The 23,473-nt window shown below is 34.6% G+C and overlaps 1 protein-coding gene across 1 annotated transcript in view; it reads left to right on the top strand.

Moving 5' to 3' along the window:
- LOC129232164 (cyclin-dependent kinase 14-like) overlaps positions 1 to 23,097 on the top strand; it is a 62,440-nt gene extending 39,343 nt beyond the window's left edge. Inside the window, exons 4-12 of the mRNA XM_054866405.1 lie at positions 573 to 635; positions 1,838 to 1,899; positions 3,225 to 3,286; positions 7,605 to 7,725; positions 9,674 to 9,767; positions 12,990 to 13,053; positions 14,205 to 14,302; positions 18,408 to 18,498; positions 23,015 to 23,097. Of these exons, the coding sequence (XP_054722380.1) occupies positions 573 to 635; positions 1,838 to 1,899; positions 3,225 to 3,286; positions 7,605 to 7,725; positions 9,674 to 9,767; positions 12,990 to 13,053; positions 14,205 to 14,302; positions 18,408 to 18,498; positions 23,015 to 23,097 (738 nt within the window). The remainder of the gene's footprint in view (positions 1 to 572; positions 636 to 1,837; positions 1,900 to 3,224; positions 3,287 to 7,604; positions 7,726 to 9,673; positions 9,768 to 12,989; positions 13,054 to 14,204; positions 14,303 to 18,407; positions 18,499 to 23,014) is intronic.
- The last annotated feature ends 376 nt before the right edge of the window (positions 23,098 to 23,473 follow it).

The following is a 23,473-nucleotide window of genomic DNA, read 5'->3' as shown; positions in this document are numbered from 1 at the left end:
GCTTAAAAGATTAAACATCATAGGTTCATTCCATATCACGTGACCTGGTGGTCCCCATCCAACCATCTCCGATTTGGAGGATGTTCTACAAAGGTGCAGGATGTCTTTGAAACTAACCTATGCAGATTTTCAGCTTGCAAAACACAAATCATGAAGATCAAGGATACCACAAAAAGAAAAAAAAAGTAGCCTCAAAAATGGCCTCCAATGGAGGGAACCCTGCTAAACATAGCAATTCGTTTCACTGCTGATTTTGGAGCCCCTTTTTTATCGATCCTACATCTCAGGATTGGGATCGTGGAAGCTGCAAATTTGTATAAGTTTCAAAGATTGATAGGTGAATTTCAAAGTTTGAAACAGAAAATAATCGGCCATCGGCCGTCTTTGAACCATCGGCCAACAATCGGCATCGGTCCATCGGCCAAAAATTGCCATCAGTCGAGCCCTGTCCTCTGATTACAAAACCTTGGGCTAGACTGCCTTAAAACGTAAAATCAAATAATTTATGCAAAATGTCAGAAAAACTTTTTTCATTCTGAAACTAATCTTTAATTTTGTCTCTCTTTTTTTAGCATACAGATCTCAGTCAATATCTGGAAAGACACCCAGGAGGCCTTCATCCCAAAAATATAAAAGTAAGACTTCGTGTAATGTAAATGTGTCACCTAAAACAAAATAGGGATATTGCACGGATGTTTTTTCAGAATTCTACCCGATTGATTTTTTATATATTTACAAATATTGGAAATACAAAACCATCTAACAATTTAACTAGTGACGAGAAATTTTATAAGTATCGCATAGCTAATCATATTCAAAAGCCTTGTCACTATAATTTTATACTGATTAAAACCTGTATCTACCGTTACATTTTTAACTCCTTTTTTAAAAGTATTTGCATTTTAAATATATAAATAGAGATTTATTTATGGAGATATAGATAGTAGAACAAAAGGTCATGTGAAAGTGAAGTTTTAAATAGAAAATCCGTAAAACAAACTTCATAAAATAAACCATTAAAAAGTTCAGATTATTTTACATGCAACTGTTATGGAGAATGTAAGTTGGGTGCTTAAGCACAAAATAGCCGTGGGGGGGGGTATAAGGGGTTAAAACCAAGTTGTCACAAGGAACATTCTAACCATGATATTTGATGTTATTTCTCATAATGCTTCCCACCGGATGGCCATATTTGATTTAATAGAAACCCTTTTTGTGACAAATAGGAAGTGCAGAAAAGTAAAAGGAACTATTATAACGTCAAATCGTATCTGTAACTCTCCATAGTTGGCGCAAACCTAACCTGGCAACATTGCGAAGATCCTAATCACAGCATTGCGACGCCGCTAGTTTATGTCTGTCCCAACTATATATGTGACTCTTTTGAACTGCTTCTCTGGTGATGTTTCACAACGGATGGCTATTTACAGTCTATGTAACGAGAATTGGCGTGTCAAGGCCAAACAAATGTCCCACTCTCCACCCTTTCTCCTTCTGTTTATCATAATTATGGCACTACGAACGTTTTCCCCACGTTGCTTCTGTAACATATAACATTTGCAGAAGTAACGTGCGGGAGTGCCGTATATAGTACAGTAACCATGTTCCGTTCATAGTACCGTAACCATGACAACCAGAATAGGGAAAGGGCGGAGGGCAGGGAAGTTATTTGTCCTTGACATGCCGATTCTCGTTACACATAATGTAAAACGCATTGCGCGAAGTGAAGAACATCTTGCGTTTCTTCAGTGGCTTCATGACCTCACCTGGTTGCTTAAAACATAATTTGTTGATAGAATTTTTATTTCAGAATTTAAACTTATGGCATTTGTTTCAGCTTTTCTTATTCCAATTACTAAGGGGTCTTGCCTTCTGTCATCAAAGAAGAGTTCTCCACAGGTAATAAACAATATTTTCCTAAGCATCTTATGCCTGAAATTTATAACTGAACAAACTAATACTCATGATAGACTAAACCCATAACAAAATTACTCATAGTTTGAAGTTGGAGAAAAATAATGAACTTGGCACTAGTAGACTGTAATATTCATTTTGATCCATACTTTCTTGGTTAAGAAACTCAAACCAAAAATAAAACATTACTGAAAAGGAGAGAAAAAAAAACATTTACCCTCCGTTGAAAAATTTTAGACATAATAATGCCAAGTATTTTGTTTATATTACCAATGATTCCTTCCTTTAAAAAAACCATTCCAATAACTTACAAAATGATTCTTTTCGCTGACTTCATTTTACAAATAATAATAGAAATAGTTTTAACACTAATAATAATAATAATAACAACAAAATAATAATAGCAATAATGTTAATAAAAACCATGATTAAATGCTTTTATTTTTATAATTTTATTTGCTGCCGATAAAATAATTACATACTGGCACTTGTAACGCATTAAAATTCATGTTACCAACACTCAAATAGTACTGATAATTTAGTTCTACTTCTGATAAAATGATTATGTATTAGCACTAGTATCAATAGATTTAAGCTCACTAAATAGTACTACCTTGAGGTAATACTAATAATTTCGTTTGAAACTTTGTAACTAATCATTTATAAAATAAATTACAGATCACATATGAACTAGTAATATCTATAGTAAAAAATACAACTCATCATAAAATTTTCTAATTAAATAACTTTCACAAGGTCCCAAAGTCAACTAACTAATTTCTTACGTTATCTATTTCCTTCTAATTGCAAAGTTTTGTTACAATATCAACAAAGCCGGAGACAATAGCCAACATATTTCTGAAATAAATATATTTCTGCACTTCAATAAATAAATAAAATTCTTACTTTTTATAAAAGAAGACTTAATTGCAGTCATGTAAACAGTATAAATTACGTTTTTCGCCAACATAAGACGAGAAAAAAAAAACATTGCAATTTCATCACCTTCTATCATAATAACTATACCGTTCTGTATAATTTCTTTTGCTGTTGCCGTTACAAAAATACAATAGAAAGCGCAGACGATAAATAAATAAAGTAATACGAAGAATTTTATACGTTGCAGACGACATTAAATATCAAAATTAAAAGTAAAACACAGCAGACGATAAATTTACAAAAGCAACTCTAACGCTGCATTTTTGTCTTTCTTTCTTTATTCGAAGAATTTTATTCCCCTTAAATCATTCTGTTTTTATTTCATGAACCTTTATTTTGAAGCATTCTTAAACAATTGTTTTACTTTTCAGGGATTTGAAACCACAGAACCTACTGATCAGTGAAACAGGAGAACTTAAACTCGCAGATTTTGGTAAATTTTTTGATGCTTTGAATTTTCTGAAACTGTGTAGCGATTTTTGTGTTTTTAACTTCCTTTTACAAAAAAGGAAGTATTGTATTCGCGAAAAAAATTTCACTCAAAAATCAGCCTTAATTTCTATTTTGCTCACCCCCGAATGAATGTTGGTTTTTTTTTTTCGACTCGACCACACGTGGATATATGCCTTGGAACGTACAGACACCCGAAATATCCATTTTGACGATCCCAGAGTTAATTACAACGAGTTTTCTCGTGACCTCTGTATGTACGTATGTATGTGTGTATGTATCACGCATAACTCAGAAACGGTATGTCCTAGAAAGTTTAAATTTGGTACGTGGACTCCTAGTGGGGTCTAGTTGTGCACCTTCCCTTTTGGTTGCATTCGGATGTTCCTAAGGGTGTCTTTTGCCCCCTATTGGGGGGAAATCATTGTTAATTTCGATGTAAACTCAAGTGGTGTTATAATTTGGCGGACACTTGGCGATATATCGCCAGTCTATTGGTCGCCAAGTTTTGTCACCAACTTGGCGGGTTTTTTTTTTTTTTTTTTCTTTTTTTTTATAATCTGGCTTCGATTTGGCCATTTTTGGTGTTATTTAGAGAGTAAAGTATTGAATCACATTAAAATTGCCAATAATGGGAAAATGACATCAAATTGGAGTAAAAGGAAGTCATGTAATGCACACATCAGCTCGTTATCTATTTCTTTTTCTGTGAAACATATGAAGCCCCTGGCAAAAAAAAAAAGAGATGCACGTGTTGAAAATGAAAAATTAGAGATAAGTAACAGAAATAGCAGCAGAAACTATCATCTATTTTTTGGCAAAATATGATGGGAATACTGTCACAGGCAGGTGCTACTATACAGCATGATTTTAAAAACTTTTCAATGAAAGCCTACTTGGAGTTTAAACATTGCAAGCGTTTTGCGCAAAACTTTTATTTTGTCACCTTTGCTTCCAGCCGCTTAATATAATTTCTGCAAGATATGAATTTATCTTTCCTCAAATCTCAGCCACGAGGATTGTTTTATCGTTGCCAAAATTACTACTACCATATATGATCCAGCATCAAAAAGCCACTTTAACCTAAATTTAAAAATGCCTTAAAAAGCAAAGTGAAATTGGAGGTAAGTGCAATCAATAAATAAACGCATGCGTAATTATAAATTACCTTGATCGCTTTCCTACTTGCTGAATATTTGCAAGAAAAATGTATGCAAATGATTGATAAATAATGTCAAATAAATTAAAAAGAGCTCAAAGTGTTAAGAACTCTCATAAGAGAAAAGATGTATTTCATCAAAATCTTCTTGAAATTCTGTTCTGTTACTGTTGCATTTACTTTTCGTCTCAGATATTTAGCAAATTATTTGCAGTCCTCACGTTGCTGGGACTCTGATTGGATTACTTCAACAAATGCAATCAAATGACAATAATTCATCAGTTATTATTATTTGAATTTATTGTCAATAAATTATACATCATTCAATGATATCAATCCATACCCATGCCTTCAAAATTCAGATATCCACAGCTTGCTTTTGTAGCAAATATGTGCTATCGCTTTCTGAAAACTTTATAATTTTACAATGTCATCTACTTATCTACTCAGATACTTAGCAAATTTGCTGAAACACGAAACTCTTTACAATCATCAACTTGTTCTGACTTTGAAGGCATTACTTCACCAATGACCCTAAATGCAATCAAATAACATTAAAACAAAAAGAAAAGACACTATATGCTTCGTTCAATGATATCAATCCGAAGCCATGCCTGCAATATTCCCAGATATCCATAGTTGCTTTGTAGCAAAAATGGGCCATCGCTTTTTGAAAACTTTAGACTTTACAGTTTTACAATCTCATCCACTTATCTATTCAGATACTAAGTAAACTTGCTGAAACACAACACTCTTTACAATCATCAGCTTGTTCTGACTAAGATGACATTACTTCACCTAAATGCAATCAAATAACAACAGTACAACAAAAAGAAAGACAAAATATGCATCATTCAATAATATCTCAAATCCATCACTGAAAAATTCATGGTTGTCCGTAGTGCTTTGTGGTAAAGATACGTTTTTCATCCTCATGGTCATTAGGATGAAATGTACGTAAAATGATGAAAAAGGAATTCAATCTTCTACGTGGATTGATGTATTGCACTACGGAATATCCAAGGTATCCTTTTCATACGAAACAAAGAAACGATCTTGCGTATGAGGGAATTTATTATTGAGTATTCGGAGGAGAGGGTGGCTCTGTAGGCAATTTATTATCAGCCTACATAATGCTTTGATGGGCACGGAAATATTTTTCTTTTCAGTGCGGATCCCGTTTTTCCTTCCTGTACCCAAACTAGCATAATTCATCATTTTAATGACGAATTACTGTTATTAAGGACTCGATATTTATAAGAGTATATACGCGATTGCTTGACCTATGGCTACTTTAATATACGTTTTGCCAATATCTGAATCTAGTCATTGTTGAGGATATTTCTTAGGAATTCGGAGTTAGCTACTGTTACACTATGTCTAAGTATGATTTTTCAAGAGAAAAAGAACTAAAAAAATTATCGAAGCAGAAAAATTCATTGAATTTATCCTTTTTATCATAGTTATTAAAGCAAAGACATGCCGTGTTACATTGTTTCCAATTGCAAAACAGGTTATTATTTCTCTTCTTTTAATGTCCTTATAAAATATTTAATTTATTAGTAAGAGGAAATATTATTGCGACAATTTTGAAGTAATACTAGCTTGAACGGACTTTTTAATGCTGCAAAATTGATTAAATTCGCATCAAAATGGCCTAAAATCGTTTTCTTTTCTTGGTCTGATATTTTTTTAGATGGGGAACTCAAAATAAGGTCTTGATGATCGACGACTTGAGAAGCGACGAACTTTAACGATTTAAAAGGGATGATAATTCGACCGGAATTTTATCCGATACAAATACAAATACAAAAGTGACGACCAGCAACAGGCTCTGGGCCCAGCTAGACTGGTCCTAGTCAATTTACAATCCCCAGTGAAGATCAATGGCCCTCTTAAAACTGTCTACTCCTTTGCTCATTATATGATTCATTGAATCCAAATGAGGGAATGAAACTTGATTTCTTCCTCGATCTCGTATTTTATAGAAAGAACTCAAACCATAGTTTTGAGATTCAGCTTCAAAATTACATTATTTGATCGTCAGTATATCTTTAAATGTGTCAAATTTTAATGGATGACAAGACAGTGCATAAGAGTGCTTTAATCTCGAAGCAGTTATTAATAAGAGCAAATTTTGAACAAGCTTGATATTTTCCTCAAACTCTTCATTTATTTTCTGTTCACGATTTATCTACTGTAACAGATTTCAATAAATAGTGACACCTGCGAAAAGGTTCCATAATTCATTGGAACTCAAACGTGGTTATTGGCTCGATTATATCAAATTTAGTTACACTCGAAACATTTCTCGCCAAAAAAAGCTACAATTTCTATTCTAATTCCATTAAAAAGCGGCAGTCGGACAGGGTGGCTTCATGACAAAACAAACATAATCCTTTTTAAGCTTGGGAAACACCCTGTGCTACCTTAATCGGATGTCTGGTCCAAAATAGCCCGATTTTCTTCACAAGACAAAACTGTTTTATGAATTGGTTCTATTTTAATCACTGAATTCTGAGACTGGGGTTCTTGTCATTGAGAAGAGATAAACTGGAGGGAGTGAAGACAGTTAATCGTGAAGCCAATACCCCAAGTCACATGATAGATTTTGAAACAAAGCATGGGAAGAAATCAGGTTTCTTTTGCTTGTTTCACGCAAAACGTGCCGACCATTCGTCGTTGTTTGAGTCACGTGACTTGGGGTCTTTGCGTCAGCTTTTACTAAGCTCCCTCCATTAACCAATTCTAGAGCCGCTATATAGATAGGCCGAAGCATCAGCTTAAGTTTAGCCATTTTGGATCGGATTTTTCATTGTTGCACTGCTAGGGTTACCACAGCAAAGTTTCGGATTTCGCCAAATTTGCCGAAAATAACATTTTATTCAATAAACAATTCACGTGCTGCTATAATAATTGCTCACAGTGAACAATCAATAAACGTGATAACCCGCCAGAAAAGACAACCACTCAAACACGCGCTCCGATCCAAAAAGGCTGATCTTAAGCTGATGCGCCGGGTCGTATGTATATAGGGGCCTTAACCAATTCCTGCTCTAAAGTTCTTGTTTGAATCAGAACTAGAATGTTTCGGAAATGAAACGGTTTTTACGCTGTAACTTACATAATGTTCCCTTTGCAGGTCTGGCGAGGGCCAAATCCGTCCCCAGTCATACGTTCTCACACGAAGTGGTGACGTTATGGTACAGACCTCCTGACGTGCTGCTGGGATCCACCAATTACTCCACGTCACTCGACATGTGGTAAAGTTCTCTTTCCTCGTTATAATACCTAAATCTTGCCACCCAGTGGCAAAGGAAGGATTAAATTTGTTTTGGGGCTGCGGTTAAATTTCGGGGCGACATATGGTTTTTTTAGGACAAAAAGGTATTTCTTATGGTTTCTGCTTTTCGGGAGAAATCCCCAGCTGAACCCCACCCCCTAAATAGGGTCACTGGACGATAATATTAGAAAGGAAAAACTTTAAATTCAGCTGTATAATACTGCTACGAGTTCAGATCAACTTCAGGTAATCTTGAGAAATGGTGACTTCATCTTATAAAAGCAGCAAATGTATTTACAAACATTTACAAGTACAGTTCCTTTACCAACTTTCAAATACCATTCAACAGCGTACACACAAAGTTAATCACGTATTTGGGGCATTCCAAGGTATTTTTGACATTTATGTAGAGTCCGTAACATGACCTTTTTTACCATAATTTTTTAATTTACTGTTTGATTAGCATATTATTTTATTTTGATCTTTTCCTACCAACACACCAGCTCAAATTAAAATAATTTGCAAATCAAACGGTAAATTAAAAAGTTATGGCAAAAGAAGGTCACGTTACGGACTCTACATAATGTACAAAATACCGTGGAATGCCCCATTTACTTCTCAATACGATCAAAATACAACGGCAAAAATCACAGCACTAACAGCTTTTCAACAGAGCTAGAGAGCAGAGCTCTTCACTGATTCACAGTCAACTGACAACAACTCTCCATGTAAAGCACAACCTATTTATAATCTTGCATAAAAAAGTACAAGAAATTTCTGGAAAGATCTACAATGATGTTTAAGGTTCGAAAAGTCGTTAAATGTCGTAAGTATTATACAATTGATAACAATAATAAATAGCGATAAGTTCGATATTGTAATCGATAGTTTGACATCACTATTCCGTATTCATAGAATGCTTGTTGGCAATTAGTAGAACATAGTATTACACTCATGCTTGAATGACTGCTGCAAAAATTCATCGGAGTTTCACTGCATCAAGAGCATCGTGAAAGAATTTTCACTAGATTTTCTCTGCAAAAACATCCACCCTTTCTCACACACACGCATCAAAAAAAAAAAATTTTACTGATTCAAACTGTTTTAACCACCCATGAAATTCAGCCACCAAAAAAATAATAATAATAATAATAATTCTACCAAGACGTTGTTGATTGTTTAACGCATTATTTTCTAAGTATTTTTAATTAAATGAAATTCTTACATTACACCTCAATAACAATTGGCCAAAGAGCGAGACATAGCAACGTCCTCTTAAAATTAAATGCCTATCACAATTGCCTCAAAAAGTGTACTTCCGCCAAAGTCTCAACGCCTGCGCTGACTTCCGGTACAACTGACAGCGCTATCTGGCGGCAATCCGACAAAAGACGTTGCTATGGCGATACTTCCAAACAACTCAAATCGATAATTGGTTCATTTCAAATTTAAATTCAGAAATTGTGTTCCCCGCAATTAATTTCTAATACCGTCAACAGATGGCAGTAGCAATTGTACCAAAATTTACTCGTTCCATCGATTTGAGATCGCTTTTACTCTATGTTAAAAGCGAGAAAGCGACAGGCATTTAATATAAAGGGGGCGTTAGACATACAGTCCAACCACGGATTGTATAGAATTGGCAAACTTTCCAGTTAAGACGAGTCAATCTGAATGAGGGGGAAAAGTAAAAATTCGATGGGCGTTTTCTGTTTATTTGACTGAGGCTCTGCTTAATTTAGAGACAACATACATCTGCAAAAGCTGTCATCCCTGAAAACTAATAGATGCGTCCATTTCCTCCTGTAAACCGGACGTCTGCCTTTCCATACAATCCGTGGTCAGACAGTAGTTGCATAAAAAGTTTTAATTGAATGGCAGTACTGGACAAATGGACTGATACATTGCTTTTCTTTTTTCAATCGTAGGGGTGTTGGTTGTATCTTTATCGAGATGGTAATCGGAAAAGCAGCTTTCCAGGGCATGAAAGACACGATGGACCAGCTGGATAAAATATGGAGAGTAAGTAATAAGTCTATATCCAACACGCAGTCCTAGAATTGGCTCAAAAATCTCAATTTTAAGTTAAATACCGATAGTTTTTTCCTCATTAAGTCTAGAGACAAGATGCATACCATTTCAAAAGTACAGTAAAATTTCGATAATTCGACACACGGATAACTCGACTACCCCGATAACTCGTCATTAATTTTTCTTATGGTTGTCCCAATGGTAACTTTAATGGATGAAAACCTCTCTAACTTGACAAAAATTTGCAGGAATCCCTTTAAGTCAACATCCATTTGCTATTCTAGTCCAATTATTGCTATAGCAACATTCTTTCCATACTAACTCCTCCTCAGAATTTTACGCTGCGGTTTCTTGATCAGTCGATACTTTTCCGGAAAGCTCTTTTAGAGAATTCCATCTTTTATCCAGGGGAGTAGGCAACCACACTCTGTACTGTTAGTGCAATTCTAAAAGGCAATAAAGGGGTGGGATAAATGTATCCAGGAATGTCCTCTAGAGAAAAAAAAAAGGCAACATGACATGTTTTTCAAACAAGTGGGAGCAAGACTTTTTATCTTTAAGAGACTTGACTGACAAGAAGCTTTTCTCTCTTTTAAAAAATTGTGGATTTATTTCTCACAAAGTATTCAAATAACATTAGTAATTTTATTATGTTCTTTTCAAAAAAGAAAACGAAAAGAGGTGAAAATTAATTTACTAGAATTAATTTCCATAATGTGAATGTCAAGCATTAGTAACTAAGTAATATAGAAATTCTTTAAGAATTAAACTTGTGGAGCCTCAGGAGGGTGTCGAGTTATCGAGGTTCCACTGTAGTTAGAATTTCTGCGGATTGAGGATTAACGTTCGCAGGAAAGTGTGAAGAATTAAACTGCGAAGGTTGCCAAACAAACCATTCTGATTTTTCTGTCACCACATTTGTATACGATACCTTTTTTAGAGCACCCTAATGGCAGCGTTGTAAATCCAGTGTAAAACATAATGACTAAATTTTTGATGTGAGATCTTTCGGAAGATTTGACCCGTTGCCTTTCATCAGACTTTTCTGTTAATTTTAAAAGTATTTTTAAATGATTTTTAATCGGAATTCGTTAGTTTCCCAAATAATACCAATTACCAGTTAATCTCCAGTTACGCATAAGCATGTTGCGAACTTATCGATGACTTATTTTAATGAGACCATTTATTTTTCACGAAAAGAAATTTGCGACATAAGACTCACAGTATTTCTTACTGTACACTGAGGAGTGAACAGCGTGCGAATGAAACTTAAAATGAAATTATTTAAGGCCTGATTTGTGAAATTGCCGACCTTCAGCGTCACGCCGCGCTCCGGACATGCGCGCTAGCCAAATCGGTCAATTTAGCTGACGCGTGTTTTTCCGGAGCATGTTTCACTAAGAAATGAACTTTAAAAATATTTACGATTTATCTAATTTCGATACATATTTCTCAATAGAAATTCTCACAAATTAAAACTTATTAGTATTGTAACGGATCCGGCGAGACTTCCAACTTTCTTGAAAGGACGACACAGTTCTTGATAAAAACACAGGAGCTTCATTTACACTATGTACAGAAGAAATCGTTAACAACTGCTAAATTAATCATCAGTAATTAAGCAAATGTCACTCAACACCGTAAACTCAACGGTTACACACGTATTTACTTCCAAATACGAAAACAACACAGCGAAATGCCTCGCAATAAACAGAGCTAATACACTCTCAGTACGAATTCTCAATCGAAACTGAAAACTTTTTATCACGCAGGACGCTTTTATAAACATAGAAAAGTTTCCACAACATTCTTACTGCTTCTCGAAATGCGTAGACCGTTATCAAATTTTATCAATGAAAAAAAAGGAAATAGGGGGGTCGTATACTTCAGCCGAATGTAAAGGGGTTGTATATTCATTACGGGAAACTATTTACAGGTTACGTTACTACAATAATTACTATTTACAGAATTTGTAACAGTATTATATAAACACTTCGTACAAGCTCCGTTTGAATTACGTACGTGTGAAGGAGCAGAATTGGTTTGCTTGAATCTCAAACTAATGGCTTGACAACATTTTGCACCATCCATGGAAAATGTGTAATATAAAGAAGAAAATTCTTGAATAAATTCATTGGTAATATCCATTGAGGTAAGCTCAAATTTCGAATGCACAAGCTGCTCTTAATCTAACACAAGAACTAAATTATACTTAATCTAACACGAGATAGCGTTTTCGTTTTTAAAATACAGTGAAACCCCGGTTTTACGTTTCTCAAAGCACTGGATTTAAAAAAAAGTAAAATACGAGAAAACGTGAAATACGGGAAATACATAGAAAACAAAATCAAATAGAAAAAAAAAGGTAGTAAGGTTGGCTCTTTCAAAAGGGAAAAATCTAAAATGAAACATATTGCTTAGTTTAGAAAATGTTTTTCTTTTTTTACTTTCCAGGGAAAGCGTAGAATGCGGGAAGTTCATAAATTACAAATTCGAAATCCGGGTTGAATTAAAATTATTAGTATTCGGAAAAACTGGAAACTGATGAAAAAAACGTAAACTGCAGGAAAAACGTAGATTTGAGGGACGTAATATCGGGGTTTCATTGTAGATAATGTTTTGATTTAGACTAGATTATTCATAAGACGCAAAACCTTTGTTCTTCGTGTACAGATCAGGACGGTGTGTACTTATGTTTTGGTTCTGATAAGTTGATTTTCGATCCGCTGAAGCTTAAACGATTACGTTTTTTAAATAGGGGTGAGAAAAGCCGGTTTGCCCCCCCCCCTCCCCTTTGCAATAACAATACTGTGCCAATCTGAAACAAAATTCCTCTTTCAAGTTCAAATTATAAATGAACTCGTTTATAATGCATTCAGGGATAAGTGATAGCGAAAATAAACAAGGAGGGTTACTGTTTGGCGCTAACATTTGCCACTTTCATGAATTATTCGTTGGATTGGCGATTCTGTTCGTGAACGTTTCATTTATTTGATGAGCGATGTTTTCAACATCCCAGGACCAAGCAGACAACGGTATCGCCAATGCGTAACATTGCTTTGTTAGCTTCCACTATCTCATTTGCTGAACGCACTATAAGGTTAGGCATCAAGTTACCAGAATCGCACTGAAGAACCCTCTGCCCTCGTGTTCCCCTTTGATTGCTTGATTTTTTAATGATTGATTAATTAACTTGCTAATTTATGTATTTAGGTACTGGGAACGCCTACAGAAGAGACGTGGGACGGTGTCACAGAATTTCCTAACTACAAACCTCGTAAGCATACTTTTATCCATTTGGTGGTTTGAGTGGATTTGATTGATTGCAATACTAAAACAACTTGTTCAAATTTTTGAGCCTTTTGGTGAAATTTTTCAGAAATTGTGTAATTAAAAGACTCTAAAATCTGCACAACGTTTCTCTGATATTACGTAACGATAACACCTTATAAGTTCATTTTTTATCCGTTAGTGCATAAAATTATATAGTAGATGGAGATTTGTTAGCCCTTTAAAGACCATAATCGGAAATAATGTGTCCAACGCTGCTTTTTTTTTTTTTTTTTGGAAAGAACTTCGCAAACATCTTTATTTTACTTTGCAACTTGGGGGTCCCCGATGAGCTAAAGAGAAGATACATCTATTCCTTTTACCTTTAAGCAGTTGAAAACTGTACCTGGGAAGAAAAGGGCACTACGTCTTTTTTTCTTCTTTTTCAAAATAAATATTTAAGCATCAACTTATACTCAACTTTTGATCTCTGTTCCGAGTTATAAAGCACTAAGATTTTGATTAACCCATTTGCATTTTATAGTTTTTTGCTTTTCATTTTCAAAATTAGACATTTTTATGCATTTATTTGCATTTTATTCCAGACTTTTCCTTTTTAATTTTGGTATAATAGAAAATGAGGAATTATTATGAACACCTGAAGTATTATCTGAAGTATAAACTTTTTTTTTAAGCTTTCTTGTATTTAAAAAATAAATGGTTTGTACGTGATGCGGACGTGACCTTGCGATCAAATCCACAACACGTACAAATGAATTAAGCAATTATCCAATAATTCAGAAGTGACCGTTCGGAAGCTGTTCTTGAATACTGACTTTGAAGTTGTCGTCTCGTCCTGTATTGCAATGTAGAACCATAAATGATATCTTGTGATGCAGCGATTAAAATTTTGAAGTTTTTCAACGTTTAGAAACTCCATTTTCTGGTTCAAACCTAATAATGCTATCAAGTTTGACGCCGTTCATTGCATTTTCAATTTTTGCTGCATAAAGTGAATTTCTTTTTAAAATATTTTTAAATATCCGTTTTTTTTCTCTCCCCCCCCTTAAGCCTAATACTTGAGCTGTGTGTGGGGGGGGGGGGTTCTCCCTCTCTCTCTTCTCGATAGAATTTTGAAAATATTCTTTCTTTTTTCAGAAAAATTCGGTCATCACAAGCCACAGGTTTTGTCCGCAGCTTTTCCAAGGCTAACAGAAATAACTCTAGGAGAAAAATTAGCTCAAAGTTTTCTACAGGTAAGATGCCCATCTTCGAGGTTTGAAATACGGCATCTTTTTCAGAAATTTTACTACTCTGTGATTTAATAATGACACTGTTTCTATGAATTAAACAAAAACTCTGATAATTAATATTTTTACAATATTGAAAACATAACTTAAAATGATATTTCTTACGACGATAAACCTAGCTACAGGTTCGGCATATTTACCTACCGTATTTGGTGAGGGCGCTGGGCGACTTATAGTAACTTTATTTTGATATGATGCGTTTTAAATTATTTAAAAGGTGTTCTATATTGAACTAGGCAAAATAAGAGCCTATAATTGTGACAACCATAACCTGGCAGTGTCTTATTAGTGTGAGTAGAATCCGCGCAGCTTTCACAATGCTGCCAGGTTACGTTTTCCCAAACTATAGTAAAAACTCTGAAAATGACTACAAAACCCTCTGAATGCTACAAAAACCATCCAGTGAAACAAATCATAAATGTTTTTCGTCTGTTCAAGAATTTCAGACTGAATCGGCTAAAATTGCCATAACGTAGAAACTTAACTTGCTTCAACTTTTTTTCTAATTTTCTGATATGGCACTATTTAAGTCAATCTATACTAATAATATAAAGCAGTAGAGTTTGCTTGTTTGAACGCGCTAATCTCAGAAACTACTGGTTCGAATTGAAAAATTCTTTGTGTTGAATAGAATAGTCCATTCATTGAGGAAGGATATATATATATATATATATATATATATATATATATATATATATATATATATATATATATATATATATAAAAGGATATAGTCATATAACATCACGTTATGACTAATAGGAGTGGAACAGCAATAAAAAATGCTACGAAAACGGGAAAATTTATTTCATAATATAAAATGCTTGAAACGCTGATTATGCGTAGCCACGGTGGCTCAACCTGAAGATGTAGGATTCACGATCGAATAGGCGTAGGTTCGAGTCAGCCGTGAGGCAAATCTCGAGGGAACTTTTCAGAGAAAATCCTAAACGATGCTAAAACTGATTTGTAAAGATATATATATATATATATATATATATATATATATATATATATATATATATATATATATATATATATATATATATATATATATATATATATATATATATATACGTATCATTGTCTTATTGTTCTTAATAATTAACTACTAATACATATAAAGTTGAAGAGTTTATTTGAACGCGCTAATCTCAGGAACTACTGGTTCAAAATGAAAAAATCTTTTTGTGTTGAATAGTATTTATTGAAAAAGGCTACAGGCTATTTTTTCTTAAATCAGATAGACTGAAATATTTGTCATTGCAAATTAAATATTTAATTAATCGTTTAGTTCTATTAATTCATAATAGATGGCGGGGTAAGTTTAGTTCTAAGAATTCCTAATAGATGGCGGGGTAAGTTAACTCTTCGAGAGGGCGTTGGCCGATAGTGTCAATAGCTGCGAGGAACCATGCCCATGCTACGCTGTTGTGATCAGCGAACAGATTTTTGAATGCGTTTCTTTTTTTTTTTTTTTTTCGATGTTCAGGTACATAATTTGATTTTATAGGATTTTTCTATTGGGTTTTGTTTTTCTTATTTCTTCAACGTTTGTTTTTGTTCTTATAGTGAAGATAGTTACTTATCTAAGTAAATAATTTTGATTTGTCTTACTATTCAATTGTGATTGTTCTTCATAACGTTTTTATCATAGCACTAGGAGTACCCGGACGGCTCTGCTCGTGCTATAAAACTAAATAAATAAAAAAAACTCTTACAGCAAGTGTAAATTTCTCTTTCCACTCAGAAATAAAAAGAACGATCCTGTTTCATTAGTTAAAATGTGCACATATAATTTTGTCTGAGCTCCAAACATAGTCCATAAAGTAATTTTAAGAAAAATCCTGATATAAAGATTACCCCTGTCCGTCAAAATTCTCTCGAAAGAATTTTTTTTTCATTAATTTATTGGAATGATTTTGTAAACTATATCACTCATTATGTCTCATTCATAATGCGTTGGGGGCCTTCGTGGCTTTGTGGTAGAAACTTTGCTTCCAATGCCGGTAAACGTGGGTCCGAAAACCTCGGATGCTCTGAGTGGTGTATTTCCTTTCTTTACGCTGAAAATCGGCGAGCAAGTTTGCAATTGCGGCAAGTTTTAGTCGTCAAAAAACAATTTCCAAAACATGTGCCCACTCCAATTATACAGTAACTTGCTAAGATTAAATCCGGGATCAAAGAAAGTAAAAAATAGTTTTCAAAATGAATTGAAGAACATGGGGCAATCCAATTTCCGTGAGGAACTGCTATGGAACTTGTTATCCGTTGAGATCTGAATCTTGTCGGCGACACCGTCTATCCAGAACCTCATTTCGATCGAACTTGGCTACTTTTCACATTGATATTTTGTTTGGATATCATTAAGTTTTGAAAGCTAAATCATAGTAATGTTCTTCTTTACAATTAAATGTAAAAGCGCGTACAAATACAACTTCCATCCCCTCCTGCTTTTTCGATGGACTGGTTTCTTTTCATTAGTAATTTCGAAAATATTTCGATAACTGGGGGTTTGGCGCTATCGTCAATTATGGGCTATAATCGTTTGCTTCTGTCATTATCAGCAAGGCCATGGCCGAAATACATTAGCTCTTGGTCTTTGGCGTCCACAAATTTGGCGATAATAGGGAAAATTGCTAAGTCTCCGAGTTTTCAAACTCTTCCCACAATTTTTACATTGTCCAGGGGAATTATCATAACGTAGATCGTAAAATGTGCAGAATTGGCGAAAACATTTCCGCACTGCTTAATAATTCCGTGGCACCAAGTTTGTGGACCTTTAAGAAATTAAAATGAAGCGAAGCTAAAAGACGTAACCATGGTAATGCAAAACAAAACATTAGCAATTTTAATGGAGATTAGATTTATTCGAAGTTTATTTTTAACGGCTTGTAACTTTTTTTCCTTTGGAGATAGGTTATTTTTTCGACCATAGGTCGAGATTTTTCTGGAGTAAAAAATGTCGCATTTTCCAACGGTGTCAAAAAGAAAACTGTGGGACAATTCCTTCAATTTTTATTGATAAATTTAATGAAGAAAGTATTGCAAAAATTTCATCTAAGCCTAAAAAAGTTCGAGCTAAAAACGCAAATTACTCCCGTCGTAATGAAGTTAGAGCATTGAAACAACTTGCTTAGAACGCAAAAAATTCTACCCTTTTCAACGATATAAAATATTAATATGTGCAAGCAATTTTTCACCCCTTTAATAGCCAATAATAGGCAATTTACGTGAAATTTGGGTCTAAATTGGAATTAAAAAAAAGAACTATTTATCGGATTTTTTCGAACTATAGCCTATGTTACTCAGTAAGAAAGCACCTTTCATATAGTGAAAGAATTTTTCAAAAGGTGCAGGGGTTCCGGAGATTACCTCGAACATGTAAACACACAAAAATCCGCCCTCTCTCTTTATAATATTAGTAAAGATTATTTACTTGGCGAAACACTTTAAATTACAGAGACAAAAAAAAACGTTTCACTCGCTAAAGGACGGGGTTACGGTAGCGTGGTTGCTTGGCGCTATAAGCGATAAACTATGTAGTTGAAGGATTTTTTTGTGTTTTAAAGCTACTGTTAATATTTTTGTGTTTTGGCGAATAGTTTTAAATTCCAAAGAAACTGTAATAGGTCTTTTGAAAAAGTGTGTACGTATTTTAGTTGAAAAAAAATGATCATATCACATCAGAAAGGGGGCGGGGGCGGAGTTTTTTTGTTTGACGGACTTCCTTTGAGTTATTAGCACGGGCATCGCCGTGCGGGTACTGCTAGTAAGTGGTATTAAGTAAATGCGAGTATAAGAATTTTTAAATGTATCAAAAGAAGTACTTTTCCCTTAAATTCATTTCTAACCTATTCTTTAAATTTAAAAACTGTTTTGAAATAGGATAACTCTTGTTACCAGCATTAAGAACTTTACTGTAAAGTTACTGTAAAGAACTTTAGTGTAATGTAAAGTCTTAACATTTAAATTTCTTTCAAAGTCGTTCTTTATATAGGTTTTAGTCGCAGTTTTTTCTTTAATTGACTGTATTTCCTGTTTGTTTCAGTTACAACCCCGGTTAAGGATATCAGCGAGCGAGGCTATTCGACACGCTTACTTCAAGGAATTACCGCCCAAAATTTATGACCTGCCAGAACGTAAGAATACTATTTTTCTCCGAACTGCCATTTTGGTTTTAAAACTTCATCCTGTGATTTTTTTTTTCAGTGCATAACTTGATTTGTTCGTACAGAACGTTAACGGAAAAATCATAACCGTGATTTTGTGCGCAGAAATTGCAAAATACGAATCAAAGTCAATACGAACCTTTAATGAACAGTTATTGTTTTCACAGCTTCGTTACATTTTTTATTTGAACAATTTGCAACATCGTAATTTCATGCCTTTGAATAAAACCCGCCACAACTGAGCTGGGCACCGCCTCATTTTTCACTTCAAGAAGGCAGAGTTTTTAAGATTTGAAGTTAATTCAGTTAAATATCAAGTCCCTAAAAATTACCTTTCTATAATAGCATACTGCATGTCATATCAAACAATGTTTATGTAAGTTATAAAGTAAAGCAAAACTATTTCTTAAACATTATATCACGACGCATTTCATCAACGACGCGTGCCCCCTTTCAAGTTGCAAGATCTCTATTTTCAAAATCGTTAGTTCGCATGCATATTTACAATTGCAAAAATTGTAAAATGGTCGGAATAGGATGCAGAGTTAAGACATTAAAGGTTTGAGGCGATGAAAAGATGAAGAAATACGAAATCTAACTTTTTATATGGTCCCCAAGGCGCTACATTGCATTTCGGGAAATCACAAGCATGAAAAAACATTTCAAACGCAAAAAAAAATTTCATGAGTACCAGTGATGCGCCGGATCATTAAAAATGTGAATCCGTGGATACGGATCATTAGTATCGGGATCTGCGAATGCTATACGAATCTCAAATTTTTTTGCCCAATTCAATTCCGGTTCAAGTATAAAATTTGTCACGGAAGGTATTTCCGTCGGGGTATAAAGGCACTATTTCTTTAAAAATTTCCTCTACGGCGAAAACATAATCAAGAATATGATTTAGGGGAGACTAGTGTACCTTGGACCACTTCTAAAACCTTTTGGTTTTCAAAAAAAGAATGTGATTTTTATGGTTTTTAGTTATTAAAACTTAACTTCAAGCCTTTTTTCATAAGTAAAAAAAAATTTCGGATTATAAAAAAATATTTTTTTATTTTTGTATATTTTTCACAAATTTTATGTATTTTGGCCCATGGTACATGATGCTCGTGTACCTTGAAACAGACCTCTTGTACTTGCTTAACTGCATAACTTACGATGTATTCAAGTTTATTGGACCCACTTTCATTCAATTTTCTTAAATGCCTAGTAATGGTTGACCTGCTCACTTTGAACACTTTTTTGGCCTCTCTAACAGTCTTTTTTTTCAGCAATCACGATTGCTTATTGCTTCCATTTGACTGTTTTTGGCGTCCTATCATTTTATTTTCCCACCGCCACCCTCAGCACCATCACCGTCGACCGGCTCCTCACGATGCTGCTCCTATAGCGAAAGCCGTCTCCAGGTTGCATCCATGTCTTACACACACACGCATACATACACAACTACACGCACACACGCACACACACACAAACACATACACACACATACACTTACACACACATACACCTACACACACGCAAACACATACACACACACATACCCACAACTACCCACACATTCATGCCTGCACACAGACACAAACAAATATGCCTAAACACACATACACATACCCCGCCCCCACGCACACACATTCATACACACAACTACCCACACACTTATGTCAGCACACAGACACAAACACATATGCCTACACATACATACACATACCCCTACACACAAAGACACATACCCCCACACACAAACACACATGCCTACATACACACACTCGTGATTGCGAAAGACATAATTTGAATTCAAGATGTCAAAATTCAAATTATTTTTTTTTTTTTTTTGTCAGGATCATTACTTCTTACTGCTTCAATAGCATTTTTTTGCAATGCCTCAACATCTACTGGATCCCTCTTGATTCCAGTTTTACTTCGAGGCATGATGAAATCCTACCTAAAAAAAAAACAATCACTACAACCTATTGTACCTTGATCCAGTGGTTCAAGGTACAAGATGGAGCTTGGTTTCAAGGTACACGAGGGTGCATGTTTACACAAAACTACCCTAACCTATCAGCTACGTAAAAAGTAAAGACTAAATGTTGAATACACTTACCTAGAGATAGGCAAGACAGTTCGTACGCTCCTTCAAAACTCCTCCAATACTCCTTCATCCAAAAAAAATTTTTGAAGGGCCATTCAAACTCCTTCATTTTGGTTTTAACTCCTTCAAAACTCCTTCTTTTTTAGTTTAAGATTCCAAAATTTTCTTTTATGACAGTATCTTAGATCGACAACTTAACATCGTCACAAGAGCAAAGGTATAAGGAAGATTTTGATATAGTAATTTTGAATATTTTTCAAAAGATGTGAATTGCAAATTGATCATAGAAGTTGAAATTGAAAATATTATTAGATGACTAAGACATTTCATAAGTGTCGTAGACCATGCTTAAATGGTGCTTGGCTACTCTTTCAAGTTTTATGATTGTTGCTTTTCCCTCCACCAAACTCTCAGCAGCGAAAGTCAGTTTGTCTAATTATTATTTAAAAATACATAAGTATTTTCAAGATGTACTCTATTTAGTGATTGTAATAAAAAAAAAAGTTTAGTAAATCACAGTTATGATATTGTAAAAAGAGTCATCCACAAGTGATGTCATGCCTTAACAGGGCTGCAGAGGGCCCCTTGTCACTTATGTCACCGGGTCCCTTCCGTCCCCCCGAAAAAAAAAGAAAATAAAAGAGGGAAAGGAAGAAAAAAGGGGTAAAAGAAGAAAAAAAGAAGGGGGCATAGATAAGAAAAATAACTGTGGAAAAAAAGAAAAAAATCGAAACTGCTCACTGGAAAACAACACTATTTTAAGTGCCATAAAAGTAAATGTCAAAAGAGTAAATTTCACTTAATCTTTACGTTTTCTCTTATTCGAAGTCCCCCCCCCCCCTTTTTTCTTTATTCTCTTTTTTTCTTTCTTCTTTTCTTCCTGTTTTTTGCGTCACTGTCACCAGCCCCTAGTTTCCAACTAGGCTGACATGGCCTCTCGTCGGGCCTATGCCTTAAAGAGGGAGACGGATTCATGAAATTGTGACAAGGGGAAGAGAGATGGTGACAAAAAGTGACATGACACAGCTATTATAATAATATGACATGTGACAAGAGGAGAAGTAAGGTGAAGTGTGACACTTTGTGACAAAGGGAAGGGACTCGAAAATGTTGAAAAAAAAGTGCAACATCGTTTAAGGATAGCCCATTAGTACTCCTTCAAAATCTCATTTTACTCCTTCAGAACTCCTCCAAAACTCCTTCATTTCATTTCTGAAATTGAGTACGAACCCTGCAAGAGATATAATGGTTAATCAGTTGGGTAACACTAGTCTTTAAAAGTCTAGTTTCATTTAAGTAACACTGGAGTTATTTACTTTTGTTTGCACAAATCACAAAACAATCACTGTCCACATAAAAACTGGAGTTTCAACCTACAACTCACTCTGGCAGGTGTAGAGACTCTCATGGCTGACATAGTACCGTGATCCCTCACTTGGTAAAAGCGCTAGCTGATTAGAGTGCATGGCGTAAGGTACACCATGGTCAACGTACAACAGTCTCCCCCAGCGTCGCACACAGGACTTTTGAAAGGGGAGGGTCCAAGATCAAAAATCTCATTCTCATCTCATACCCCAATATGCCGTCAAACATATTGACTTGATTTTATCGATTATCGAGAACGAAAAACGGTAAAAAATAAACTATTGAATAAGTAATTAGCATTATTTAATGAATTGTACTTAAAGAATTAACCAGAAAGCAAAATAATTCATGCATTTAGTTTTCTCGTAATTAAAAAATCATTCAGCAAATCAAATTCATCGTTGTTAGAAGAACATAGAAGTTCATAGAATCTCATTTTAACCTGTAATTACAAAACTAAAAACATGATGGTTATCACAGTGTATTCATTTATAATCACCATTCTGCTTGTTTTAGGCAATTCGTTACAGGAAAAGTGCACATTATTTTTAAAAAATCTTTTAACATTAGGATTTTGTTTTTCACTTCTTACAACTGAAAGTATTGTTTCCATTGCTTGAAATTGTTATGCGTACAAAATACATAGAATCGTTATCAATTTTAGGGAAAAGCAAGACCTATGGGTGTGGGAGGGGTCCGGGCCCCCTGGACCCCTCCCTTGTGTGCGCCACTGGTCTCCCCTACTCTTAAAAGAAGTCTCAGCTAAAATATGGGGAGATTTGGGAGGAATGAAACACAGCGTTGCATGCTAAAATAAAAGGTGAAAAGTCATTTCTGGCTTTCTCGGTAGATCTAGGAGCAAGAGTCTAAAGCTGCTACTGGACAGACTGGAAAAAATTCTTCATATTTTAGACTGTATATAACAGTATATAAGAAATAATTACAGTTTGTTTCGTTTTTAGCTGTTTGTTTTAATAACATCACACGATTTAAAATGCTAACATTCTTTCTTTCCTTTTACAGAAGTATCTATTTATACAGTATCCGGATGCAAATTACATCCCGAAATCAATAATATTCAGACTGTGATTAAAATCAAGCAATGAGCAAGTTCTTGTGAGTAAAGTCTCTTTAATTGAAATCTTGAATGTCATTTATGTCTGCTTCTTTCATCAAATTTATTCATTGTCTCCCTTGTATTTAAAACTCTTATTTAATACGACGCCCCCGTAATACTAAATGCCTATCGCTTTCTCGCTTTTAACATAGAGCAAAAATGAACCCAAAACGAGTGAACGAGGACCAGTCGATGCTGGTACGGAGGCTTCTGCCATCTGTCGAAGGTATTAGGAACTAATAGCGGTGAAATTACCAATTGGTTAATTTCTAAATTTAAACTTAGAAATTAGCAATGTGATTTAAATTGTTTGGATATATTGCCATAGTAACGCTTTCGTTCGATGGTTGCTGGTATATCACCAT

The sequence above is a fragment of the Uloborus diversus genome, unplaced genomic scaffold (genome assembly GCF_026930045.1).
Source record: "Uloborus diversus isolate 005 unplaced genomic scaffold, Udiv.v.3.1 scaffold_11, whole genome shotgun sequence".
NCBI classification, from domain to species: Eukaryota; Metazoa; Arthropoda; class Arachnida; order Araneae; family Uloboridae; genus Uloborus; species Uloborus diversus.
This window is presented reverse-complemented; position numbering and strand designations above follow the sequence as displayed.